The 27496-nt window shown below is 49.0% G+C and overlaps 2 protein-coding genes and 1 non-coding gene across 10 annotated transcripts in view; 1 reads left to right on the top strand and 2 right to left on the bottom strand.

The window, feature by feature from the left end:
• Positions 1 to 27496, top strand: part of CBL (Cbl proto-oncogene) — a 108882-nt gene that overhangs the window by 80204 nt on the left and 1182 nt on the right. For 4 of the 5 annotated variants that reach the window (XM_032285221.1, XM_032285219.1, XM_032285220.1 and 1 more), the window contains 4 exons: positions 6044 to 6160; positions 6506 to 6603; positions 7543 to 7725; positions 9235 to 17462. In XM_032285221.1, the coding sequence (XP_032141112.1) occupies positions 6044 to 6160; positions 6506 to 6603; positions 7543 to 7725; positions 9235 to 9521 (685 nt within the window). In that variant the 3' untranslated portion in view covers positions 9522 to 17462. Of the gene's footprint in view, positions 1 to 6043; positions 6161 to 6505; positions 6604 to 7542; positions 7726 to 9234; positions 17463 to 27496 lie in introns of those variants that run through there. The other variant, XR_004270872.1, reaches the window with a different exon arrangement.
• LOC116556499 lies at positions 813 to 919 on the bottom strand. Its single transcript, XR_004271042.1, has one exon. It is a non-coding gene; the product is annotated as a U6 spliceosomal RNA (small nuclear RNA).
• Positions 17621 to 25657, bottom strand: MCAM (melanoma cell adhesion molecule). 4 transcript variants are annotated; one of them, XR_004270873.1, is made up of 17 exons: positions 25549 to 25657; positions 23691 to 23815; positions 23372 to 23579; positions 23218 to 23288; positions 23043 to 23130; positions 21536 to 21715; positions 21290 to 21411; positions 21048 to 21210; positions 20836 to 20954; positions 20594 to 20735; positions 20317 to 20438; positions 20070 to 20211; positions 19880 to 19975; positions 19544 to 19691; positions 19150 to 19267; positions 18418 to 18713; positions 17621 to 18283 (listed from the first exon to the last, which is right to left on the bottom strand). XR_004270873.1 is itself a non-coding variant. In XM_032285223.1 (16 exons), the coding sequence occupies exons 1-16, from the start codon at positions 25613 to 25615 to the stop codon at positions 18684 to 18686; spliced, it is 1941 nt and encodes a 646-aa protein (XP_032141114.1). In that variant the 5' UTR covers positions 25616 to 25657; the 3' UTR covers positions 17621 to 18683. The 4 variants fall into 4 exon arrangements, 3 of the variants coding, with proteins under 3 accessions (XP_032141114.1, XP_032141116.1, XP_032141115.1); XM_032285223.1 differs by having other exon boundaries at positions 17621 to 18713; XM_032285225.1 differs by lacking the exon at positions 19150 to 19267 and having other exon boundaries at positions 17621 to 18713.

Below are 27496 nucleotides of genomic sequence, written 5' to 3'. Positions count from 1 at the left end.
CCCCTCAGTATATATGCATGCAGGGTATTAGTTCTAAGACCCCAGTGTATACCAGAATGCGGTCAGGTCCCACAGTTGGCCCTGTGGAACCACATATATGAAAAGCTGACCCTCCCTATATGTGGGTTCTAATGACTACTGTGTTTTTGAGCCAAACTTGGTTGCAATTACAGAACCCAAGGATACAGAAGACTGTGTTTATTGATAAAAATCTATGCGTACATTGAGAGTAAGGGCTTCAACAGATGATTTTAGGGAGTACACAAACAGATGTTTTGCTGTATTCTACACAGTTTGATATGTCGTATTTTCATTGTCATTAAGTTCAAAACATACTTTTTCTATTTCTAATTCCTTCTTTAATTCATGAGTTATTTATATGTTGCCTGATTTTCATACATTTGAAAATTTTCTAGTTATCCTTCTGCTACTGCCGGCTTCATTCAGGTGTGGTCAGAAACCATATTGTCAACTAGTTTATGGTAAATTGTGGTAATTTGTACCACCCTCAGTTCCTAAGAAAGTGTATTTTGCAGTGTTGGGTTGAAGCATTCTATATAAGTTAATGAGGTCAAGTTTGTTAAGTGTGTTAAATCTTGTATCTCCCTAAAATCTTTTTAAAAATCTGCTATCTGATAACTGAGAAAAGTATTTTAAATTCTCCACCTATGACTGTGGTTTTTTTCTTTTCCTTTTAGTTATGCGTATTTGTGTTACTGGTATATTTAGCCTATGTAATTAGGGTACATAGAAATTTAGAAGTTTTGGCCAGGCATGGTGGCTCATGCCTGTTATCCCAGCACTTCGGGAGGTGGAGGCGGGAACGCTTCATAAATTCGTGTGTCATCCTTGTGCAGAGGCCATGCTAATCATCTCTGTATCCTTCCAGTTTTAGTGTTTGTCCTGCTGAAGTGAGCACAACTACTTCTATTCTTTAATAGTTACCGAGAGATTCCATCATGCACTCTTGACTTGTTAAGAGTTTCATTTAGGCCGGGCATGGTGGCTCAAGCCTGTAATCCCAGCACTTTGGGAGGCCAAGGCGGGTGGATCACAAGGTCAAGAGATCGAGACCATCCTGGCCAACATGGTGAAATGCCGTCTCTACTAAAAATACAAAAATTAGCTGGGCGTGGTGGTGCGCGCCTGTAGTCCCAGCTACTCGGGAGGCTGAGGTAGGAGAATTGCTTGAACCCGGGAGGCAGAGGTTGCGGTGAGCCGAGATTGTGCCACTGCACTCCAGCTTGTCGCCTGGTGTCAGAGTGAGACTCTGTCTCAAAAAAAAAAAAAAAAAAAAAGTTTCATTTATTGGCCGGGCGTGGTGGCTCATGCCTGTAATCCCAGCACTTTGGGAGGCCTAAGTGGTCTGATCACCAGAGGTCAGGAGTTCAAGACTAGCCTGACCAACATGGAGAAACCCCGTCTCTACTAAAAATACAAAATTAGCCGGGTGTGGTGCTGCATGCCTGTAATCCCCACCACTCAGGAGGCTGAGGCAAGAGAATCACTTGAACCTGCGGGGTGGAGGTTGTGGTGAACAGAGATCGCGATCGCGCCATTGCACTCCAGCCTGAGCAACAGGAGCGAAACTCTGTCTCAAAAAAAAAAAAGTTTCATTCATTTATTTAGAGATAGGGTCTTGATCTGTTGCCCAGGTTGCAGTGCAAAGACACAATCATAGCTTGCTACAGCCTCAACGTACTGGGCTCAAGAAATCCTCCCACCTCAGTCTCCTGAGTAACTGAGACTCTCCAGGCATTTGCCACCATGCCTGGCTAAGTTTTTAATTTTTTATTTTTAGTAGAGACAAGGTCTAGCTATGTTGCCCAGGCTGGTCTTGAACCCCGGTGTCAAGAGAGCCTCCTCAGCTTCCTGAGTTGCTGGGAAATACAGATATGAGCCATCACACCGAGCCTAGAGTGTATTTTAAATCAGTGGCTCTGTTTTTTGCCTAGGCTGGAGTACAGTGGTACAGTCTCAGCTCACTGCAGCCTAAATCTCTCAGGCTCAAGTGATCCTCCTGCCTTAGCCTCCCAAGTAGTTGGGACCACAGATACATGGTACCATGGTCAGCTAATTTTTGCATTTTTGTAGAGATGGGTTTTGCCATGTTGCCCAGACTGGTCTCGAACTTGTGGGCTCAAGTGATTTGCCCACCTTGGCCTCCCAAAGTGCAGGGACTGTAGGCTTAAGCCACCGTGCCTAGCCCACTTCTAATTTTTTAAAAAGATACTTTCACTGAGTACAGCATCTGTTTTGTTTTTGAGATGGAGTCTTGCTCTGTATCCTAGGCTGGAGTACAGTGGCATGATCTCGGGTCACTGCAACCTATGCCTCCCAGGTTCAAGCAAGTCTCCTGCCTCAGCCTCCGAAGTATCTGGGTTTACAGGCTTATGCCACCATGCCCAGCTAATTTTTTTTTTTTTTTTATTTTTTTATTTTTTAGTAGAGACGGGGTTTCACCAAGTTGGCCAGGCTGGTCTTGAACTCCTGACCTCAAGTGATCTGCCTGCCTCAGCCTCCCAAAGTGCTGGGATTTACAAGGGTGAGCCACTGTGCCTAGCCAAATATGGCATCTGAACTGAAGTTGTTTTCTTTCAGCAGTTTAAAAAATATCATTCCACTCTCTTTTAGCGTCCATTGTTTCTGTTTAGAAATTAGCTCTCAGCCTTAATGTTACTCCTTTAAAGGTAATGTTTCTTGGCTGTGAGTGGTGGCTCATGCCTGTAATGGAAGCACTTTGGGAGGCCAAGGCAGGAGGATCGCTTGAGCCCAGAAGTTTGAGACCAGTCTGGGCAACATAGTAAGACTCCCATCTCTACAAAAAGTAAAAAATCAGCCGGGCATGTGATGGCACATGCCTGCAGTCCCAGCTACTTGGGAGGCTAAGGTGAGAGGATTGCTGGAGCCCAGGATGTTGAGGCTGCAGTGAGTTGTGATGACACTACTTTACTTTGTAGCATTATAAATAATGCTACATGAATGTTCTTGATGGTTTCCTTAGGGAAAATTATTAGAAATGGAATTTTTGAGACCAAGAGTATGCATGTTTGATAAATACTTTTGTCGAATTACACAACAGAAATGTGTTAATTCCTTATTTCTACAGCTGTGTGACAAAGTTCCCATTCATTTCCCTACACCTTCACTGACACAATATGGCCAAATACCACATTTAGAACAAACTAGGGCTGAGTGGGGTGGTTCAGGCCTGTAATCCCAACATTTTGGGAGGCCAGGGCAGGAGGATCACTTGAGCCCAGGAGTTTAAGACCAACCTGGGCAACGTAGCAAAACTGCATCTCTATTTAAAAAAATTGTTTTTCAGCCGGGCGCGGTGGCTCAAGCCTGTAATCCCAGCACTTTGGGAGGCCGAGGCGGGTGGATCACGAGGTCAAGAGATCAAGACCATCCTGGTCAACATGGTGAAACCCCGTCTCTACTAAAAATACAAAGCATTAGCTGGGCATGGTGGCGCGTGCCTGTAATCCCAGCAACTGAGGAGGCTGAGGCAGGAGAATTGCCTGAACCCAGGAGGCGGAGGTTGCGGTGAGCCGAGATCGTGCCATTGCACTCCAGCCTGGGTAACAAGAGTGAAACTCCGTCTCGGAAAAAAAAAAAAAAAAAAAATTGTTTTTAAAAATTATTCTGGTATCATGGCACATGCCTGTAGTCCCACCTACTGAGGAGGCTGAGGTGGGAGGATCACTTGAGCCTGGGAGGTTAAGGCCACAGTGAGCTGTCATCATGCCACTGTGGTCTAGCGAAAAATCTAGGTGTTGTTTTTTTTTTTTTGAGAGAGAATTTTGCTCTTGTTGCCCAAGCTGGAGTGCAATGGTGGGATCTCAGCTCCCCACAACCTCCACCTCCCAGGTTCAAGCAATTCTCTTGCCTCAGCCTCCCAAGTAGCTAGAATTACAGGCATGTGCCACCACACCCAGCTAATTTTGTATGTTTAGTAGAGACTGCGTTTCTCCATGTTGGCCAGGCTGATGTCAAACTCCCGACCTCAGGTGACCTGCCTGCCTTGGCCTCCCAAAGTGCTAGGATTATAGGCATGAGCCATGCACCCAGCCTAGGTATTTCTTTTTTAATGTAAATTGTCCTCCCGCCACCTCATTTGATTGTGAAAAATTACCAAGATAGTAAAGGTGAAAGAATTGTACAGTGAACACCCATAAACTGATCACCTGGATTCTACTTTTAGCATTTTATTATACTTGTTTTATCACACTATAATCTGTCTTTTGATGTTTTTTTTTTTTTTTTTTTTTTGAGACGGAGTTTTGCACTCTTGTTACCCAGGCTGGAGTGCAATGGTGCGATCTCGGCTCACTGCAACCTCTGCCTCCTGGGTTCAGGCAATTCTCCTGTCTCAGCCTCCTGACTAGCTGGGATTACAGGCACACGCCACCATGCCCAGCTAATTTTTTGTATTTTTAGTAGAGACGGGGTTTCACCATGTTGACCAGGATGGATTCGATCTCTTGACCTCGTGATCCACCCGCCTCGGCCTCCCAAAGTGCTGGGATTACAGGCTTGAGCCACCGCGCCCGGCTTCTTTTGATGTTTTTAAAGTAAATTGTAGATACCAATACACTTCTGCCTCAGAACTTCAGCATGTGTTGCACAAATCTTGAGTGGATATTTGCTGAGTTTTAAAGGCTAATTTTTTCATATTTAGGTTGGTGCCAAAACAATTGTGATTTTTGCCATTAACAGCAAAAAACGCAATTACTTTTGCATCAACCTAATAAAAGTAATAGGTATACATAAGAAAAAAAACTCAAATGAAGGCTGGGTGGTGGCTCATGCCTTAATCCCAGCACTTTGGGAGGCCGAGGCGGGCAGATCACGAGATCAGGTGATAAGACCATCCTGGCCAACACGGTGAAGCCATGTCTCTACTATAAATAGAAAAATTACTTTCACGTGGTGGTGCGCGCCTGTAGTCTTAGCTATTCAGGAGGCTGAGACAGGAGAATCCCTTGAACCCAGGAGGCAGAGGTTGCAGTGAGACATGCCACTGCACTCCACCCTGGCAACACAGAGAGACTCCGTCTCAAAAAAAAAAAAAAAAACAAAAAAAAAACTCATATAAGATTAAAGGGGACTTTTATGATATGTGTTAAGTTTCTATAGCACTTACAGGTGTATTATAAACGTGTTGCTTTTATAATTAGGAAAATCTAAACATGAAGCAGACAAATACATGCAAGAGGTGCTCCTTGTAGTATTTTTAGGATATGCAAAAATAATATAAAGAGGAAAGGAGGAGAAACACAAATTCACGCTCCGAGAAGCAGGTTTTCATGTGTCTTTTTTTTCCCCCTCTGTAATTTGGTGGGGTATATTTGTTTTTGTTGGGGGGTTTTTTGGTTTTATTTCATGGGGTGGTGGAAGTCTTGTTTCCAAAGTTACTGGGTGAAAGTTACATGTGGGTATAACAGCAGGATCCTTGATGTGGGAGTCAGTAGATCTGAGTTCTCGCCTCAGAATTTATGCTAATTGCCAGGTCACTTTAACTCTATTTTAAATTTTTCTTGTATAAAACAAGGAGTTTTTGTAAGCAAAGTTCCTGGGAAGTTTACACACACACACATACACACACACAAACAAGGAGTTTGAGGAAGCTTTTGGCAAGCTGTGTAGTCCTTGAAACCATAGGTAGAGTTTAGAATGGGAATTTAGTATACAATTCTAACATATTGTCAGAAAAATTATTTCTGTTTCTCTCACTGTAGGCCTGGGACTCTGTAATGAAACTTCTGTGGGGATTAGAACTAACCAGTATCAGGTGATTAGTTCAGTATATCACCTCTGAAGCATAAAAGTTGCACCTTTGGTCAGTTGAAAGTGACATTTTTAGTTAGTGTGCTTTTGCTAATTACCTGTTTTGGTCAGTAGAAATAATAGTTCCCTAGGTGGCATGTATTTTGCTCTCTCCAGTTTGAGTTGTGTCTGTTTTTAAGCCACTTATTTTATACTTCGAAGTTTACCAGCTTGTTACTTCTTTTTCTATTTTTTGTTCTTCATCTTCCAGACCTCTTCCTGTGCCAAAACTGCCACCTGGGGAACAGTGTGAGGATGAAGAGGACACAGAGTACATGACTCCCTCTTCCAGGCCTCTGCGGCCTTTGGATACATCCCAGAGTTCACGGTAGGTTCACAACAACCCTATTTTGGGCCATATACCTTTATGTGGGTAATTGACACCCTTCACCTGCCTGGCTTGCTCCTGCACATAGTGTTATCCACCTGGATTAAAGCAGAAAGATAAATCTAGTCCTTAATGGTTTAAGCCTTTTGTAGCTGTAGGTAATTGCACCTAGTTTTCTCAGCAACATGATAACCTTAATAACACACACATCTATCACTTGCCCCAAGAGTCAACCTTACCAACATTTATTAGTGATACTGGCAAAAGGAGAAGATGAGTCTTCATAAGTTTACAGATAACAGTTCTGTTTCCAAAGATCATTATTGCACTTTCCTTCTGGTTCAGAGCATGTGATTGCGACCAGCAGATTGATAGCTGTACATATGAAGCAATGTATAATATTCAGTCTCAGGCGCCATCTGTCACCGAGAGCAGCACCTTTGGTAAGTAGCTATTCTGCTACTTTAAAAATCATTGATGTGCCATAGGAATGAACCTGTAATATTTGGCAATTGAGATAGCTTGATCTAAGCTGAAAATTATTCTGTAGCTGGGACTACAGGCATGCTTGACCACACCTGGCTAATTTTTGTATTTTTAGTAGAGATGGGGTTTCACTGTGTTGGCCAGGCAGGTCTCAAACTCCTGACCTCAGGTGATCCACCCACCTTGGCCTCCCAAAGTCTTGGGATTACGTGCGTGAGCCACCGTGCCCAGCCAAAGCTGAAAATTCTTTTCAGTGATCTTTGGCAAAATATCTTTGATCCATGGGCAGTAAAGTACCCCCACTCTTTTATCTCCTATTCACACTGCTGGTTCTTTTTGTGCTTTTTTTTTTTTGGTCCTTCCAGGGCCCAGAGACATTTATGTTATATACTCTGTACCTGTATGCTTCTTTTTATTCTCATTGCATTGATGAAATTCTTTTATGTGGGGGTGGTGAATGCTCAGTTCCCATGTTAACTAGCCTACCAGATTGAAAGTTCAAGAAGTTGTCAACTGATCATGGGTGGGGACGGGGGGGAGAAAGTTCAAGAAGCCTGCTCTCATAGGACCCTTTGCTGATCTTCCAAGGTGGAATGTGGATAGAAATGTTTATTGAATGCTCTGAGATGACATTCAAGTCATTGGCATCAGTGGCTATTAACCTTGTCAAGAGTAACCTTTGGCATATTCAAAAAAGAAAACTGCAGTATTGGTATAGATTTTATTTTCTATTTTTATCTCTGTTTACACGGTGTTTGGCCCATAGTAGACAATCGGTAACTGTTGAACGAGATAAATGATTGCATATATGCAAAAATGAGTGGATGTCCCTATATTGAAATGTATTAGAAGATGAAGTGTGTGAGAAGAAGATAACATCACAAACTTTTCTCCAGGTGAAGGGAATTTGGCTGCAGCGCATGCCAACACTGGTCCTGAGGAATCAGAAAATGAGGATGATGGGTATGATGTCCCAAAGCCACCTGTGCCGGTGGTGCTGGCCCGCCGGACTCTCTCAGATATCTCTAATGCCAGCTCCTCCTTTGGCTGGTTGTCTCTGGATGGTGATCTCACAACAAGTGAGTCTCCACCCTATGTTGGGTTTGTCCTGAATGGCAGCATGGCCTGGATGTTTATATTGAAAGGGAGATGACCTTCTCTCGTGACAGGAAGTCAGTATGTGGAAGTAGTAGGTGAAACATTACGTCTGAATGGGAGGGAAGTCCCAAGTTAGGAAGTTAGACTGTAGTCAGACTCTTTTTTTTTTTTTTTTGAGACGGAGTTTCGCTCTTGTTACACATGCTGGAGTGCAATGGCGCGATCTCGGCTCACCGCAACCTCCGCCTCCTGGGTTCAGGCAATTCTCCTGCCTCAGCCTCCTGAGTAGCTGGGATTACAAGCATGTGCCACCATGCCCAGCTAATTTTTTTGTATTTTTAGTAGAGACGGGGTTTCACCATGTTGACCAGGATGGTCTCGATCTCTTGACCTCATGATCCACCCGCCTCGGCCTCCCAAAGTGTTGGGATTACAGGCGTGAGCCACCGCACCCGGCCTGTAGTCAGACTCTTTTAGGATTTTGCAGACTTAGAAAAGAGGTTGTTCCTTAAACTGTGGCTCTTTTTTTTTTTTTTCATCGCCTTTCCTACAAATTCTTTTTTTCATCGCCAACTGTGGTTCTTCTTATGTTAGGGGTAGGTAGGATTTAGTTTTTCTGAGTATGCCTTATGACGCTGGTAATCAGGCTTGATGGTTCAGATCACACAATGCTTTTTTTTTTTTTTTTTTTTTTTTTTTTTTTTCTTGAGATGGCATTTCACTCTTGCCCAGACTGCAGTGCAGTGGCATGATCTCAGCTCGCTGCAACCTCCACCTCCCAGGTTCAAGCTGTTCTCCTGCCTTAGCCTGGGATTACAGGTGCCTGCCACCACACTTGGCTCATCACACATTCCTTTTTGCTGTGCTCTGTTCCATTGGAAAGGAGGCATGCTGGCTCTGCAACACACACAGAATGGGCCTAGAGCCAGCTCATGTTGGGCCTTAACTATTGGATGCTGCCCTTCTTGCACCTGTGGCTGCCTGGTAGGGCAGCAGCCAGAGTTGCTGTCACAGTCTTCAGGACAGACAGCTGGTGAAAAAGATATACAGCCTTCACTTGCCCAGACGAACAGTGATCCCCACTCAGCCTTGGCTAATGCTTCTTTATTGCAACTTATTTCCCTCTTTTTCGTTATTTGTAGAAGGATAAGTTTAGTATCTTCTCTGGTCCCCTCAGAATTAAAACAGACAATTACATGTGTACAAACATGTTGCTTAGTATAAACATAATGCAGATGTTATGATTGCGGTGGTTGTTGTTCATAGAACAGGTGGATGGTATATGTAGAAGGTTGTTTTTATTGTGATAAGGAGGAGGCTATACCTTAAAACCCTTGAACCTATAAAACCCAGTCTTGTGACTGAAGAGCACATGTAACCAATTTACAGGAAGTCAATATTATCTTGATATTAGCACATTTTTTACTATTGCTGTCGTTAAATGAGGATTTCCCCAGATTTGCAAATATTTTCTTTACTGTTTCTTCTAGATGTCACCGAAGGTTCCCAAGTTCCCGAGAGGCCTCCTAAACCATTCCCTCGGAGAATCAACTCTGAACGGAAAGCTGTCAACTGTCAGCAAGGTAGCAGTGCTGCCTCCTCTGCTGCCACCGCCTCACCTCAGCTCTCCAGTGAGATCGAGAACCTCCTGAGTCAGGGATACTCCTACCAGGACATCCAGAAAGCTTTGGTCATTGCCCAGAACAACATCGAGATGGCCAAAAACATCCTCCGGGAGTTTGTTTCCATTTCTTCTCCTGCCCATGTAGCTACCTAGCACACCACCTCCTTGCTGCAGGTTTAGAGGACCAGTGAGTTGGGAGTTATTACTCAAGTAGCACCTAGAAGGGCAGGAGTTCCTTTGGAGACTTCACAGTGAAGTCTTACCCTCTCTGTGGGATATCACTTCAGTGGTTCCAAGATTTCAAAGCAGTGAAGTGCAAATGGAGCAGCTAGTATGTTTTATTATTTTATGGATCTTGAGAGTGCATTTGAGGGTGTCCTTCAGTTCCCACATAGAGAGCGTGTGGATTTTATTACATGGTAACCTACCTGGGGAACAGTCCAGAAAGCCGTAGAATAAGTATTGTGCTGGAAATCCTAATTGAGGACTTAAGACTTCCTAGGTTAAGGATGTGGCCGTGTGTGTGTCTGTCTGCCTGTGGTTGTGTGTGTCCTCGTGATTATAAGATTAACCTGCTGTGTGTGTTAATTCCAGGCAAGGAATTATCACAAAAGGTTTAGGAAGGAATCTTTTAAAGACTTCCATCTACTGTGGTATTAAACCCAAGCCTAGTGTGTATTACAGCTTCAACACTCCCCTTTGGCTTATATTATCATGTGCATAGCTAAAGTCTTACATTTTTAGAACACCCTCTCTCTGTCCTTTCCCCATCAGCTCCTTCCTCATCCTTGTTGGTGTTCTGTCATTGGCAGTGGGCTTGCTATGACCAGCCTTACTGAGGCCAAGCAGCTTATGGGATGTTCTTTATTGTGTGTGATGGTATTGGTTTGTTTGGTAGATAGGTGGGAGGAAAAGTACTGTAGCTACACTATTATAGTCATGTTTGATACTAGCAGCTAACACTGGTCACTCCAAAACACTGTTTCTATAGGAACATTGAATTGATTAAGATGTTTTGATTATCCTAATTACATCATGACTGATTTGAGATAGAGGCCTTCAAATACATTCCATGCCCTCCCCAGAAAAGAGTCTGTGGGAGTCAGTTGCCTTGGTGCCAGGTATATGTTCTGATGTAGGTCATGAGTCTTTTTACTTAATGAAGAAGGGAAAAACATGTATTTCCAGGATGACTTTCTGGCCAGAATACCAGAAAGCTTTTAGAAAGCTTCGTTCACATGCTATTTAAATGCACAAAATAGAGAGTAAGGATTTATCCGTTCAGTTTTTTCTTCCCAGTGAACTAATTTCAGCATGGGTGTCTTCATTTGAACATGAGGAATACTAGTTAGATTTTCAGCAATGGTTTTCCTTTTCCCTTTAAGGAGTGGGGATAATACCCGTGGTATTATCCTCTTGCTGATAGCAACTTCCCTGCCTTGCTGCCTCCTGATGATGTGGTTTTTTCTTGTGCCTGTGGCTTTGGGAATGTAACGTCTCTTTCCTCCTTTCCTTCCCTTTTCCTCTTCACCTGAGGTCCTAACTACTCTCTGTAATTACTGTGTTCTTCACAGTATTAGACATCATTCGGTGAATAAATTACTGCAGTCAAAGACAATATATGCTGGCAGTTTGTGTAATTGCAAGTTCATAAAGAAGATTAAGGGTCCAGTTTGGAGAACCATTAGTCAGTTCCTTTATATTGCTGGTAAATGATCCCTGGAGTTCAGTTAGTATACTGTCCAGAGTGTTTTGCTGACTTCCTTAAGCAGCATGTAACCTTTCTCCACGTCAGAAGCAAGCCTGCTCTTTAATAAATCTGTCTTCCTGAAAATCTAAATCATTGCTTTTGTCTTTAGATCTAGACAGAAATGACCCTCCTTGGATTAGTTTTCTTTTCAGTCTTATCATCTTTGGAACTAAAACTTGTTCTAACTCGTCTCTTGGCATTCAGCTACTTCTGGATCTTTTGATTTTATCCTCTGGCCTGAGAGCCATTTATGTTCTCAGAGTAGGCAGTACAGGACCTTGTGTTGATTTGCTGTAATTACCCAGTGTCTTCTCTACATGGCATAAAGCGGCATAGCCCACCATTAGGTGAGGTGGTCCCAAATTGGGGTGGAGTGGGCAGAGGAAAATGGCAGTGAATAGCAAACAGTAGACCCCCGGCAACTTCTAAACGCCAGTACACATACTGTTTCATTTGAGGTAACGTTCAGTTTTGCATTTTAAATATTGAAGGCCTAGACAAAGAACTAGAAAAAATGGCAGCAGTTTCCAGGCCTATCCATATTGTAACTTTTTTATCTGCAGATATTGCCCGTAGTCTAAAGATCTGTTCAGAAGACAACGCACTGGCTATGTATCTTTTGCCTTTTCCGTGCATCTAAATCTTCCCTGGAAATTATTGGCCCTACTGCGTAAGCTAAGGGCAGTCTCGACTTTTCCTTTTTTGAGTCCTGTGTGGCTCTGAATCAGCCTGGAACTGAGGCTGCAGCTCCCTGTGTTGTACATGTGCCCCATGGATGGGCTTGGGTGTTAGTTTGTCACAGTTGTCTGCCAGCATTCAAGGTTTGGGATCATTTCATGAGGATTTTTCCTTTGACTGGGTGCTCTGAGAACATACCTGGCCCTGTGTCTGAGATTTCCAGGCAAGACTAAGGAAGGTTTTCATGTGGCTTTTGTTTTGAGGTTATTCTCAAAAGCTTAATTATTTATATTTTCTGTTGACTAAGGCACCAGTAACCCATTCTTCATCCCCCATTTGTATGGCAATTTAAAATTCTTTGGCTCTGCTCTGAATTTAATTGAAACTGCCATTGATGAACAGACTTCAGGTTTTGCCATTTTTGGCAAGCCCATCCCCTTGTCCCTTCCCTTTGTTCTCCTTTTTCTCATATTCATTGGGCTGTTGCATTCAGCCCAGTTTCGTGCTTTCCCTGTGTCTTCGTGGGTTGCTTTCCGAGCTGCCTTGTTGCTGCGTTGCTGCTCTGCAGCAACCACAACTGGACCTTTCCAGCTGCCCATGTTCCTTCCACTAAAATAGAGGGTTCTTACCTGTGGGCTCTTAATATACCTCCCTTTAGTTAAGTAATAGACCAGGCAGCTTCTCATCTCAGCGTGTATCTGTAATATTTTTGTGAACAGTGCTCTCTGCCTGTGGGTAGCTACTCTCTTCCACTCGCTCGTCTCCCCCCAGCCCCATGCTACATAATCTGCCATTCTTCCGGCCCCTTTTTCTCCTTACACAAACCCTCATTACCGGGGCCCATGATGTGGGATAGTACTCTTAGTATTATTTAGCTATTTTGTGGATTTAAAAGATTTTTTTTCTGGTTAAGGGAGGTGGGAGTCACTGTTGATCACTCTTAAGATATATGTTTTCTCTATAGGAAAGTAAAATGTATTTATGGTCCAAACAGTCAACTTACAAATTTTTATAACAAAACTTGCTTGTAAAAACTAGGGACCACCTGTGTATTCCCTTTAAGATCTAGTTCTTTTTGTAGGTGTTCAACAATGGTGATAAAGCAGAATATTCTCCTACCTCACATCATGAAAGTCAGAAGATTAGACCTTCTCAAACTATAAGCCCCCCTTCTTGCCATTGGCCTTTCTGACTTTGGAATGACCACTGTTCATTGAAAAATAGTTTTCTGACTATTGACCTGGCTGTAACAGTTCATTTGTTCATCCAGCAAATGTTTATGTGTGATGACCATGTGCCAGAACTGTCAGGTATGTGTCCTTCTCTTGCCACTGCATGATAGTTTACTGATGTTTAGGGGATTGTACTTGGTATCTCTTAGCCCCTGCATTTGACCTTAAAATAGCTCTTCCCAATAAGATTGTGCAGTTTTTATTCACAGCTCTTTCACGTAGACTGACCTTTCCTTGTAGAGCTATCCTGGTTAATAGCAGGCCAAGATTCTTCCATTATCCCCTGTTGTCTCCTATAGCTTTGATAATGCCTGGGAGATTCCTTGATGTAAGTCTCATGGATACCTACTGTTTTTATGTATTTCATTGGAATCTGTTTGGTGAGTTGAAGGGTAAGTTGGCTCAGAGTTGCACAGTAAGGCATTAAATGTTTAAACAAAGCATCTACCCACATCCCCCTTTCCAATCTAGTGCCTTCCTTGAACTTTTTCCTGAGCTGCTGTGTCCCTAATCTCCTTTGTTGGGAGGATTTTCGTATCACCCCTCTGCAGGCTGTCACCATGTCCTGTACTATTTGGAATTGGTTTTCCAGTCTTTCAACAACCTTTGCAGCTAACTCTGTGTTTTAGAAGGGCTGGAGCTGTGGGTCCTATCTTTGGGTCCTGATCTTCAGTCAGTTGTTTGGTCTTCCAAGAGCCAGGCATTAATACAGATTGAACTTAATCAGTCCTCTAATTGTCAGCCTTTACCTCCCCATCAAGAGCAAGGAGTTTAGGGACCCTGAAGCTTAGTGTTCACACATTATTCTCCCAGACCTTAGAGCTTTAGAAGTTCAATCTAAAGTACTCTAACTTAGCTTAACTATTAGTGTCACTCCTTTGAACTCAGTCTCCATGAGTGGTCTTTTGTTAGGAATATATAGAACTGCTTAATGCCTAGAGGGTGGTGGATAGTGGAAGGTAGTCGAGGTTATATTTTTGACTGTTCTGCTTAGGGATCCTTTGGATAACAAGAAACAGATGTTCAAGCGTATGAAAGGAGGGAGTCATTATAAGGATGCAGGGTGTTTCATAGGACCCAGGGTGGGACGTGCTGTTGGTTTTCTGGTGGAGCTGAACTGCAGAGCTTTGCACCTGTTTCTTCCTCCCACTTCACAGTCTGTTTATGGGATGTGTGGCCCCCAAATAGGCACTCCAGTCCTTAAATCCACACCACCTTCCAACTCTGGGGATCACTGTGAACAAATTCCCAATTTCCTAGACTTCATATTCTTAAGAAAAACTACATTCAGCCCAGTACATAGATCAAGTATCTATCCCTGAGCAGTTGGCCTTGCCAGGGAGAGCAGAGATGTGGCAGACTCCTTCAGCTGGAGTTAGGGAGCTTCTAGAGAAGAGGGCAGAGACTCCACAGACATCCTCAAAAGGCTTCTACTTGGGGAGTAAAGCTGCTACTCCTGCCTTTTTGCTAGTGGAAAGGAAGGCACCGGAGTTTGTCCAGGACATCATAGAAATTCTTAGGTTTAACTTAATTCTGGTCATTGTCTTTATTCCCTGTTTTTCTTCCCTTTGTCAGTCTTGGCATCCAAGATTTCTTACCTCCCTCTTGTGGGCCAGCCTGTCCTGTTCCAGAGCTAGCCTGTTTCTGGGTGGCCTTCCTTAGCCTCCATTCAGCCTCAGGTCTTTTGCCTTCTGAATCCATGTTATTTAGAAAGCAGAATCTCATAACAGGCTCCACTGTAGCCACTACCCATGGACTTCTGTTCAGGTTTGAGTGATTGAAAATATGTTCATTCTCTGGACTTGTGGCCTGTCTTCTCTACTCTCCTCCTTACTGTCTCATTCCCTCCTGTGTGAGGGCTGCTCTGCAGTAATGTTCTCAGGTAAGCCTTCCCAGGCACCTCAGAAACTACTTTGCCAGAGCCAGTAAGAATATATAATATTGGAGCAGTTGCCAGGATAGAAATCAAATACAGACTCCAGCTTAGGATAGAGTTTTTACTGAGAGCTCGCTGGACGGTATACCTGTGTCTTCTGGCAATTGCTTTCTTTTTAGCCCTGTATAAAAGCTTTCCTTTTCTGTTTTTTTAAAGCCGTACTTTTGCTTGCTTGAATTTTTTGATCTTATATTTATCTCATCTTAGACATTGTAAGGCATTTCATACTGCCTTACTTAAAAGTTTTTTAAACTACGAGAGTCATTTGATACACACAGATGTTACCTAATAATCCAAAGATGTCCATCAAGGGAGGAAGGGTGGGTCGTCAGACTTCACCTTTGATGTTGTAGTCTAGGCTCCTGAGTTTAGCAGCAGAGGGACAGCAGTGCCATGTGCCTTCACTGTGTTACAGAAAGTCTGGGTTGGTTTCATTGGGAAATACCAGTGTTTCTTGGTTCTGGAAAGTAGTAAAGAGTCAGAGATGGAAAAATAGGGATGGGGAGAGCAAGCTCCGAGTGACCATGGTGAGTCAGGTGGGAAGACAGGTGGAAAGGCCGGCTATTGACGGAGAGACTAAGCTGGGTGGCTCTTTTGCCACCCCTTCCTGGGTACAGAGCTTCAGAAAAATGCAGCCGACCACTCTCTGTTTGTACAGGGCAAAGCCCAAAAGCCAGCCTCAAATCTCCTGATTTGGTAGCTGAAGAAAGCAGCAGAGTCCTGATTGCCTGATTCAGTCCCAAAAAGGAATGTCAGCCCCTCCGCCCCCACACACTCTGCGCCGTTGCCTCTCCTACATTCTCCTTCTACCCCTAAATCAGACGGGAGGCCAGAGAGGAGTATTGCTCAATACATGCTGTGTGCAACTCCTCAGGCCTTGCGCCACCTCCATGCTAAGCCCTGAAGTGGGGTGTCCTGGGTGCCTGGGCGTCAGCTCCCTCCTTCCTACCTACCTCTGACCTTGTTGTGGATGAGGGTAGCCATGCTTATGGCTGTCTTTAAAACTGGAGAGGCAGAGAACCACTTGGGAGTCTGTAGACCACGTGTTGTCTTCCATGGCCTCTTTCTCCTGCTGTCTGGGTGAGCGAGTGTACAATGCAATGCCCATGAGAGTAAATGCCTCCTGACCTACCCTGCTCAGCACTGTTCTAGTGTCTTGGCCTTGAAATAAAAGCCTGACTTCCTGCTGAAACGTGGTAGGGGCATGGCAGCTATGAGGTACCTCCTACATCTGCTTTCTGGCTGTGGTGACTTGGGATTTTTAACCTTATATATCTTTTTCCTTTATTCAAAACAAAACAATTTTTAGCACACTGAAAAAAAAAAAAAGCCAAATGTTTTGTGCCTTTCTAAGGCAGCACTGTATCCCAGGCTGCATTTTAGGACTTAATATGGAAATACCAGAGTCGGAGCTCCTCTACCTTGAGTATCATTAGTCCCTAGTGTCTAAAGGACAGGAAAGAATGCTCTCTGTGACTGAAGAGGTGGCATGCAGGTGCATTGTGTCCAGAGTCCCTTTCCCCTGCCATAAGGCTTCAGTGGAGAGAAGCATTGTACCCTGGGATCATTCGATTGGTTCCGATCCCAAGCTTAGTTATCAGGTTGAATGCCTTGTCTCCTGCAAGAGACAGAATGTTCCACAGTTTCCAGGTGAACTCTGGACCATTTTAAGTGTCCTAGCCTCCTGATGACATTAATTACCCAACTGCGCGGAGGAGTGTAGAATGGACTCTCCTGAGAAGGGGAGCTTGGTTGTTTTGTCTTTTCTTTTTGCTGGATCCTGAACTGGTCTAAACCTCCTGCCCCCACCCCCAGCCCCCATCAGATGTGGCTGGCCTTTCCTTTGAAGACCTCAGACTTAAAGCATTAAGCAGCTAGTGCCCTCTGCAGGGCCTGGATTCCCCAGGGAAGGGCAGCAAGGAACAGGGACCAGAAGCCTGTCCTCAGTAATGTGACCATAGTGAGCTTTAGCAAAAGTTTTTCTATATAACATTTTACTTGTCTCTTACGCTTTCCTCAGTTTTCCCTTGCCTTTAATAAAGAATTGGAAGATAGGAATTTTAAAGTCCTTCTTATTCAAGATTTTGAAATTCTTAACCTGGGGGTGCTGGAGATAACTTGATGCTTTCTCCCGAATGTAGAGTCCCAATTTGTATATCAGTGTTAAGAAAACAAACACATAGATGAGATTTTCGTGGACTATTTTAAAAATGTGTCATTAATATAAAAAAATTTATATTAGCAGTATTTAATCTTTCTCACCTGTAAAGAATAAAACAGAAGGTAAATATTCTTACAGAGAATAGCAGAGCTTTAAGATTCATTTTCATCTTAAGTCCATTTTATTTTGCCAATGTATTAATGTTTAGAGGTCTGTTATACTAATGTTATTTATTAATTTTTTTCATTTCCATACACAGTTAACTAAAGAGCTTTTTCAAGCACCCATGTCTGTAAAAAAAAATATTTTTAAATAAAGTTTCTTTTGTTGTAGCTGACTTGAGTTCTTGCTCATTCAGGGGGTTGGGAGGCAATACACAAGTTGCCGTAGGACCAAATGCCAAGGCCACTTTCTCATGGTGTGACCTGAACTGCTGTCTCAAGGGCAATTCTAAGTGGCAGGAAAGCATAGGAAGGAATAAAAAGCAATGTAAGGTGTCTGGGACAATTAAGCTTTATTTTTCTCATATATATATATATATATAATATATATACACATATATAAAGGAAACAATTTGCAAATTTACACACAACCTGACAAAACCATATATACACACATACGTGTGCACACACACAGACACACACGCACACCCCAAAGCTCTAGCCAGGCCCGTCCATTGGTACTTTTATCCCTAAGTACCATTCTCTCATTTGGGCCCTTATCCGCGGGTTGGGGCCCATGAGCTTGGTTTGTAGAAATTTGGTGCTAATATAACCATAGCTTTAATCCCCATAAAGGACAGTGTAGACCTCATCTTTGTCCACTCCCCCCCAGCCTTTCAGTTTTACGTGATTCATCAAGAGGGCCATGGGAGCCAAGTGAACACGGGGGTTTGAGGCTAATTCACTTGAACTCAAAAACAATGCCCAGCTTCCTCACTGCAGGCACATTATTTTTTAAGGAATGATACCAGTTCCTAGCTTCTGCCCAAAGAAAAAATGTCATAGGAGACTTTGAAGAGGCAGACAGGAGGGTGGCAGAAGTAACACTGCAGCTGCTTCTGGATGCTGCTGGGGTGCTCTCTGAAGCCTGTGTGAACGGCGCACTTCAACATGAGCAGGCGCCTGGCTCCAGTGCATCCTCACTTCAGTGGCGCACCTGGATGATGGAAGCCAGCCTTTGGGGCAGGAAACCAGCTCAGAGAGGCTACCCAGCTCAGCTGCTGGCAGGAGCCAGGTATTTAAGCCCATAATATGTAAAGAGAAAACACGTTCTGCAAGAAACTCTCCTACCCACTCGGGAGACAGGCCTCTCGCTTGGGATGAGCTTCACTCAACGTGGAGATGGTGGTGGATTGGTCCCTGAAAAGCAGGCCTTCCAGGGGCAGGTGAGGTCCTCAGGTCAGCTCTGGTCCTAACCCAGTGGCCCTCTGAAAGGGGGTGTGCTGGCGAGGGGAGCAGGAGGTTTCTGTCTAGTCCCTTTGAAGGCTTTGACTGCAAGGAGCGAGCAAGGAGCCGAGAAAGTTCCAGGCAGGGAAGGGAGCTGAAGTGATTCCGGGCTAATGCCTCAGATCGATGTATTTCTCTCCCTAAAAGTGGGTAGAGGAGAAGAGGGGAACACGGAGATGGTGCTCAGAGTTGAAGGTGTGAGCACTGAGGAAGGAGAGATGGAAGCAGAAGCTGATGAACTCGGTGCGGCAGCCTTGGGGAGGAAGCGAGGATGGGCATGGCAGGCCAGCGAAGGAGGTGGCCCCCGTCTGACTGCACTGGTGAAATGGCCACACAGAGCCATGGGCATTGGTCAGGAAAAGGTGATGGTGATGGGACAGGTCTTTCTCAGTCTTCCTGCAGCTCCCTCGGCCACCTGCCTGGCCCTGCCATCTGTGAGTAGTGTTAAGAAGGCAAGAGGGGGCCTGCTCCCTATCTCCAACAAAGAGGGATGAAGGATAGAGTTAGAACTGTTAGCCCTGCTGCCCCCGGTCCCTGAGGATGTGGCAGGCTCTGGCCACAGGAACCGCCTCCTACCTGGTCTCCCGGAGCCCTCTTGTCACCGCTGCTGCCCTGCAGGAGGCCCATCTCTTCTGGGAGCTTATCTGACTTAACTTCAACTACAAGTTCACTCTTACGAGACGGGGGCAGCGTGCTGGGAGGAGGGAGGGAGGCGAGAGGTTGGCACCTTGGGGCCACAGGAAGGGAAGGGCCTGCTGTGAAGGATGTGGGATGGATGAGGGTTCCTTGCTCCAGGGCAGGGAAGCAGGTCATGAGACCGTGTGGCTGATGGAAGCTGGGCAGTGGGCAGTGGAGCAGGGATACCCCAGCCCAGGGCCCCACTCCTGCTCTCAAGGGGCAGGCAGGTGCTGGGCAGGCAGCAGGCTAGGCGGCAGGACAGGTGGGGGCGGAGGGCTGGTGCTGGGCTTACATCTCCTGCTTGCCTGAGCGCCCACACGGCAGCTTGCCCTTCTTGTAGAGGTAGTAGAGGACGGCACCCAGCACCGCCAGGACCAGGATGCACACAATCACAGCCACGATGACCACGCCCTGGCTCTCCGGTTCTGGCAGCTTTCTCTCTGCGCCACAAAGACACTCCTTGTCACTGCCTGCTCGAGGCCACCCTGTCACCATCGCTGCCCCAGCCAGTCCAGAGCCAACAGAAGATGGGGCTGCTACACACCTTTCTGGACAGGGTTCTCTGAGGAGGGACAGGGCAAAAAGGTTGCCCTGGCACGGCCCTGTTCTCTTGCCAGGCCTGGCTTACCTGTGGAGGTGCTGTTGGCTCTGGTATGAGGACTGGCAGTGGAAGTGCTGAGGCCAGTGGTTGTGTTGGAGTCTGGTGTGAGGGTGGTTAAATTGACTAGGAGGCAGAGGGAGGGGGGTTAGGAGAAGCGCAAGTTACTGCCCGTGCCTGGGCCTGCCCCTGCCATCCCCTGCAGGGATGTGGGCCTCACCCAGCTCCAGGAAGAGGACACTGGTGTTTTTGCCCAGGTCGTTGGAGGCCGTGCATTCGACACCTGTCTTCAACAGCTCTGGGGTCACGAGGACATTCAGGGTGCTGAGGACTCGCTGTGGATCTTGGTCTTGTTCACTTGCCTGCAAGGAAAGGAAGCGGGCAGCTCAGGGAATGGGGAGGATCTCTGGTCCTGGCCGCAAAGTCCAGGCAGGGATGAGGAGAGCATGGCAGAGACATCTGCTCACCGTGCTGTTGACGTTCCAGGAGATAGTGGGCCGGGGGTGCCCTGACGCTTCACAAGACAGGTTCAACACCGTGTTTTCTTTCACCCACACCTTCCTCTCCTTGAATGCCATCCAAGGGGGGCCTTGAGGAGGTAGGGAGGGGTGAGGTGGCAAGCCCGGCTAGCCTGCCTCCCCTTCCCCGCCAGAGTGCCCCAGGGCAGCAGGTGGCTTTTTGTCAAAGAGCTTAAAACAACCCCACTTGGAGTGACCCGGTCTCTGCCCAGAGGGAGGGTCTCACCAAAAATGGCCACGTTGACCAGCTGTGTGCGGTTGAGGCCGGGTATGCGGGGCACAGATGCCACACAGCGGTAGCCGCCCCCTGCCTCCCGTTTCAGGTTGTGCAACTGGAGCACAGACCCCCTTTCCAGCACCTGGCCTGTCTGGGGTGAGAGATGGGTCAGAGGATCTGGGAAAGAGCAAACCCTTGTCACCCCCGGCCCCACCCACCCATCAGCCCCTTGCCCAGCCCCGCCTGGGTACCTCTTCTCTCAGCCACTGGAACTCGAGGGCCTGGCTACTCTCTGCCTCACAGGTCAGGGTGAGGCTGCTGCCTTCCTGTCTCTCAGGATCTGCGGGACTCACTCGGATGTCAGACACGTCTAGGGGTACAGCAATCATGTCACCTGGGAGGGCAGGGCCAGTTCCCTATGGCCCCAGCCTGGTCCCCCTGTCCTGGGTCCCCAGCCCCTCACAGTTCACCAGCAGTTCCTGCGCTTCACTCGGCAATGATATCATGGTGTCCAAGTCCAGGCCCTGACATTCATAGAGCCCACTGTGTTCCTTCCGGGCCGGCTCCAGCACCAGGACCCCGTTGTCGACGGTTGTCTCTTCCTCTGCCTCCCTGGTGCTGGGGTTCTGGGAGAGGATTGGGGAGGTGAGCAGAGTGCACCTCCTGCCACTCCAACCTGGGTCTCTGCTTGCACCCAGCACAAACCTGCTTGCTGATGCTGAAGTGGGGTGGAGGGTTGCCATCAGCCAAACACCTGATTTCCACACGGTCCCCCTCCTTCAGCATTCCCACGGGCTCCACTTCCAACCACACTTTTTCTGTCGGGTCTGCAGAGGCAAAGGGGGTAGTAGCTCTTGGCCTATGGAGTCAGCCCTGGGCTGGATAGGGAGGGGCCAGCGGGAGCTTCCAGCAGCCCCAGCCCAGTGAGCAGAGAGTCAGGTCAGTACTCACAGAAAACAGGGACAGTGACTTCCCTGGACTCCTTCATGTGGTTCCCACTGGGCAGCCGGTAGTTGAGCTCACAGTAGAACTGGGCATCTTTGTCCTCCTTAACCAGCTGTGCCTTCAGAATACTCTGCAAGGTGTACAAACCACTCGACTCCACAGTCTGGGAGGACTGAATGTGGACTCCTAGGCAGGGAGGAAGAGGAGGAAGACAGCCTCAGCCCCACCTCCAACCTCACCCTGGGGCTGTCTACCAGGGTTGGCAGGGGACCATCTAAAGAGTCCCCTGTCCCCTGTAGAGGACCAGGTACAAATGCAGGCTAGAAACCCTTCAACCCAGCACCTTCACTGCTCTGGGTCAACCCTAGAAAAACATTTACATCTCGGCACATATCCAGGGAAGTGTGCAAAGAATGCTGCAGTGATAAAAATGTGCAGCCGTCTGGAGCCCACTAACTGGGGAATGGTGAACTCGGCTGCACGCTACACATAGTGTGGAAGCCTCAGCAGTAGCCAAAGCGATCAGTTGATCTAAATAGACAAACCCAGAAAGACTGTACAAAAGACACGGTCTAACAATGTATACCATACAGCACCACTTAGTCAGGGTTTCTCTGCACTATCGATGTCTCAGGCCACACTGACTCTTCACTGTGGGGGCTGTCCTGTGAGCTCCAGGATGTAAGCAGCATCCTTGGCCTCTCCACCCACCAGATGCCAGTAGCACCCCCTCTATGTGTGACAACCAAAACTAGCTCCAGACACTGCCAAGTTCTCCTAGGAGCAGGAGATACAAAATCACCCCTGGTTAAGAACAACTGATTTAGAAAATAAAAAACAAAAGCCTATATCGTTCTAGAGTTTTTTTTTTTTTTTTTTTAGATGGAGTCTCACTCTGTTGCCCAGGCTGGGGTGCAGTGGTGTGATCTTGGCTCACTGCAACTTCTGCCTCAGCCTCCCAAGTCGCTGGGATTACAGGAGCCCGCCACCACACCGGGCTAATTTTTGTATTTTTAGTAGAGATGGGGTTTCACCATTTTGGCCAGGCTGGTCTTAAACTCCACCTGCCTCAGCCTCCCAAAGTGTTGGGATTACAGGCGTGAGCGCCTGGCTTAAAAATATTTATATGTATGAGCGAATATATAGAAATAGGCTTGAAAGGGCTGGGTGCCTTTTATTTATTTTTATTTTTTTAAGAGATGGGGTCTCACTCTGTCACCCATGCTGGAGTGCAGTAGCACAGTCCTGCTCACTGCAGCCTCCATTTCCTGGGCTCATATCATCCTCCTGCCTCAGCTTCCCAAGTAGCTGGGACCACAGGCACACACCACCATACCTAGCTAATATTTTTATTTTCGCTAGAGACAGAGTCTCTCTATGTTGTCCAAGCTGGTCTCAAACTCCTGGCCTCAAGAGATCCCCCTGCCTTGGCTTCCGAAAGCGCTGAGATTACAGATGTGAGCCACCACACCAGGCCCAAGTGTGGTTTTGGGGAGCAGAAAGGGATACTCACGGTTCTTCTCCTCCTTCAGAGGCCGACCATTCTTGTACCAAATGACTTGAGGAATGGGGTACCCATTTCTCCCCACACAGGTAGCGACCTAAGGAGGACAGGGTGTGAGTCTCCCTGCTTCCAAGACCCTGCCAGCCCCACCTCAGCTGCACATCCCACCCGCCGCACAGCTCACCTCCGAAGGCTCCTTACTGTTCACAGGGATGCCCAGGGCATTGGCCTGGATATTTGGCTCCTCTGGAGCTTCTACAAGAAAAGAGAAATGAGAGGGACATGGGACCGCGTCCCACCACCCTCACTACCCAGCAGGCAGACCGGGGGGCACGCACTGTAGACGCGGAGCTGGATGCGGTGCTCCTGGGACCGAGGGCGCTTGCCCTGGCACAAGAAGATGCGCTCGTCGTGGGGGGTGACTTGAGTCAGGGCCAGAGTAGCCCCTCTGTCCTGGAGGCTGAGCCGGTGCTGGTACTCCCCAGGTTCGCTCTGGCCCTGGCCCTGGCGCACGCGGAAGATGAGTACCCGCTTCTCCTTGTGGACCTATGGGGAAGGGATACAGAGGAGGAGAGGGTCCTGGGCTACAGCAGGGGCAGAGCCTCTCCCCCACCCCCCACACCTGCCGGACTGCTCTCACGGGAGCCCAACACTCACAGAAAACCAGTCGACATGGCTGAGGTTGCCTTGGGACTGGAAGAGGCTGCACTTCAGAAGGGCTGTGCTGCCCACTTCCACCTCCACCAGCTCCGGTGCAGGCTGCTCAGCCTCTCCGGGCACACCTGGGGAAGGGAGGCGGGGCCCCACAGCTGTGTCAGCTCTGGCTGCTGTCTATCCTTCTCTCCAACGCTGCTGCAGCTGTTCTTCCTGCCACTCAGAGGGTCTGCAGAGGGCCCTGTCCTCTGAACGCTCGACTCCCCCACCCGCGCCCCACCCAGGCCAGCCTCTCCCCATCCAGGAGACCCCAGGTCCTTGAAGCCCAGCAGAGACTGAGCACTGAGCAGTTCCAGCTGAGGCTGGTAGAGGGGCAGAGAGGGGCGACCTAGGCTCTGGGCCAAAAGGAAGGCCCCTTTCCTTCCAGGCCCCATCCTCTCCGGGTGAGCTCAGAGTGTGGGAATGCAAGGCGTGTGCCAGGCTGGGGCACACAAGCCCCTTTGTGTCACCACCCTCAGGGAAAGACACCACTACTCTACCATCTGCCCTCCAAAATCTCTGCCCTATCCCACAAGACCCAGCAGGCTAACTCTGGCGGAAGTTCCTGTCTCATGCTCCCTCAGCAGCACCTCCATGAACACTCCACACACACCTGGGGACCCCACCCGGGGAAGCTGGTAAGGATGGAGAGGTCAGAGTCTACCCCAGGGGTCAGGGCAAGGGCCAGGCAGTGGGCAGGAGTGACGTCAGTGGTGCCAGCGTGCTGCCAGCCCTGTGAGGAGGTGATGTCACTCGACACCATCTGCCTGGACTCTGGGATGCCTGGGTTGTTGCTCTGGCTCCCGGACGAGAAGGGTAGGTGGAGGGTTCTCCAACTCCGAGTCTCAGACCCCTGACTCCTTCTCCCAGAGCTAGAAGAGCAGGGCAGGGTGGGGCTGGACCAGCTGTAACTATGGTGCCCGATTTAGCCCTTTCCCCAGAAATAAAGTCAGCCAGGGAGGCAGTAGCCTGGAATACCCCAGGGACGTGGTTGGCACTGGGCACGAGGCCAGCGAGCTGGGTATTGCCTAGCCCTCCCCTTCCCTAGCCGGACAGCGGCTGGGACGGCGGAATGGGAGCCAAAAGAAAACACGCGACACCGCTGCGGGCCATACAAGGGCAGCGTGGACCCGAGTGCGCCCAGCTACCAGGCGTATCCAGAGAAACGCTCCGAGGTGCCCAGGCGCTCTTCCCACCTGAATGCAGTCCCCAAAATAGGCCAGCGGGCGCTTCCAGTCTGGGAATCCTCCAACCCTCATCTCTGTCCCCTATGATCCCGTCACTCGGGGAGGCGCGAGGCGACCCACACCGCCCCGCAACCCCTGCCAACGCCCAGCTCGGGCGGGAGCCGCCGAACCTCCCGCTCTCGCTCACCTCCAGCCTGGCGTGATGCCCAGGCGGGAGGGGGAAGGGGTGGGACGGCGCGCCCCCTCCAGCGAAGGAAACTGCCTTTTCCAGCAACAGGCGAGCGCAGAATTCAGCCTTTGGGGATGCGCCCCAGCTGCGCCTCCTGCCCCGCTCCAATTCCGGGACCCCAGAGTGAGCACCTGAGGGACGACTCCCCCCAGCGCCCTGAGAGGCTGGGCTCCACCCCTTCCCGCTCCCAGCTGCAGCCTCCTCCCCGCCTTCCCAGTGCTGCTCCCGGGATACTCTAGGATCGAGGCTGCAAACTGGCTGCAAAGAAGAGTTGCATGCGCAAAAGGCGCCGGGGGCTCGGGGACCCGAGAAGGAGGCGCATCCTCCCGGGCGCGATGCCCCGACCTCGCCGCGCCGCTGGCTCTGCTCCCTGGCACGTTCCTGGCCCCCCTGCGAACTCACTCACCCGCGGCGCGGCGACAGCAGCAGCAGGCGTAGAGCAAGAAGGCGCAGATCAGCCTGGGCAGGCCCATGCTTCCCGGTCGGAGGGCGAGAGCCAAGTGAGCAGCTCGCGGCTGCCGGGGGCTGACGTCAGGGGGGCGGGGGAGGGGGCCCGGAGCGCCCGTGCCGCCCCGCCCCGCGCAGCCCCCCGCCCCCGCCCCGCGCGCCGCAGCCCTAGGGGGCGGGCCCCGGCGCCGCCAGCCCGGGAGCTGCGCCCAGGAGCGCTGCCGGAGGTAGGCCGGAGACGGACTCCCAGGCCCCCGGCTTGGGAAGGCTGAGGGGGCAGTGACAGGTGTCTCGGGGTCTGACTGGCGGAGGTGGTGGCGGGGAGAAGCTGGCCCGGATGCCTGGAGTCGCCCGGGATCGAAACCAGCCCGGCTTATCTCTGCTCAGCCCCTGCCAATCAATGTAGCGCCTGGGGGACCTCCTGGGGGAGGAGCAGGAGCGGACCTGGTCCTCAGTGTCCCCAAGGGCCCTCCCACTCCGGCTCCCCTCCCCTGCCACAGAGAATTCGGGCCGGCCTCGATCGCTTCCCAGAATGATTGCACCACTGCTGCTGCCACCGGTCTGGCATTGCCCCTGAGGCTCACAGTACTGGCAGCTTTGGGGGAAGAACGCTGCGCCAGTCCCACAGACCCAGAGGTACCTGTATGGGGAGTGGAGACGGTGCCCTCTGGGCTGTCCCTTCACACCCAAGCTCCTGCAAGTCCAGCTTTTGACCAGAGAAAGGAAGGAGGGGGCTGAATTCACAGGCCCAAGGTGTTCACACTTGTCCAGGCCTGGGCCTTGAGAATCATGTTTCTTCCCTCTTCACTCTGGAGCCTACCCTGGGACTCAGTTTCCCTTCACCTACCAGAAAGAAACAGGGAGAAGAAAGAGCTCATGGGTGAGGGTCCCCAGCCTGACCCTGCAAACCTGTTGCTGCTCCTGATGATTGAAAGGGTCCCGGCAGCACTGATTTCCCCCCACCCCATGTCTTCCCCAGCCCTATTGACTGAGAGTCCATAGCTGGGGGAGGAATCAAATCAGCTCTGCTTGGGTGGGCAGCCCTACCCTTCTCCCCAAACCCCGACTTCTCTCTGGGTCTTCTGGCCTCTGCTTTGGTGGGGAGGGACTCTTGCCTCACAGAGACCCGGGCAGCTTGGCCTCAGAAAAAGGGTCCACATCTGCTGGGGCGCCTTCAACAGGGAGTGCCAAATAGGGGCCTGGATTTGGGCGGAGGTCTGTTGCCCAGGGCCACCCCTCTGCTGGTTGGGGGATGTGGAGGGTGAGGCAGCAAACCCTGGAGATGGCCAGGTGACTTGAGAGCATGCTCCGGGGTGGCGTTTGGATGACGCAGAGATGACTGGCAAACCACACCAGCTTTGTCTTTCAGAGCTTTGCCGACCCCTCCTCCATGGCCATTGGTCTCCAGCCAGAGGCCATGCAAAGCCAGGCCCGCCAGGGCTGCAGCCTGGAGCCTTCAGGGAAAACAAGAGGAGGACCCTGGCTCCCCCTCCAGAGTGAATGTATGGACTGGCCATGGGCCCAGAGCTGAATGGATGAGAATGTTTTGTCTGCTGGGCTGGAGTGGGAATGGCTGAAGGGTGCTGTGTGCCCTGGCAGGCCAGGGCTGAGCATGGAGCTGGCTTCCCTGCCCAACCCCCCTTCCTTCACTTAACACCATTAACTAATCATTCGCCTCTCTGGCCTGAAAACAAAGCCAGCTAACCACCAAGGACAGTCAGTTCTGAATTCTTCTTCCGCTGGAGACTGAAGCCAGGTGGGGGTGGAGGATTTGTCTCTGCAGTGAAAGGGAAATGAGGTTAGAACCCAGGCTGTCGTCCCCTCCCCTGCATGGCCCACCAAACAAGCACAGAAGACTGTCCTTTAAGGAAGCCAGTAGTCTGGAGCTGTCTAGGCTGCTCGGGAGG

The sequence above is a fragment of the Sapajus apella genome, unplaced genomic scaffold, assembly GCF_009761245.1.
Source record: "Sapajus apella isolate SASKATOON/1434 unplaced genomic scaffold, GSC_monkey_1.0 scaffold16, whole genome shotgun sequence".
Taxonomy (NCBI): Eukaryota; Metazoa; Chordata; class Mammalia; order Primates; family Cebidae; genus Sapajus; species Sapajus apella.
This window is presented reverse-complemented; position numbering and strand designations above follow the sequence as displayed.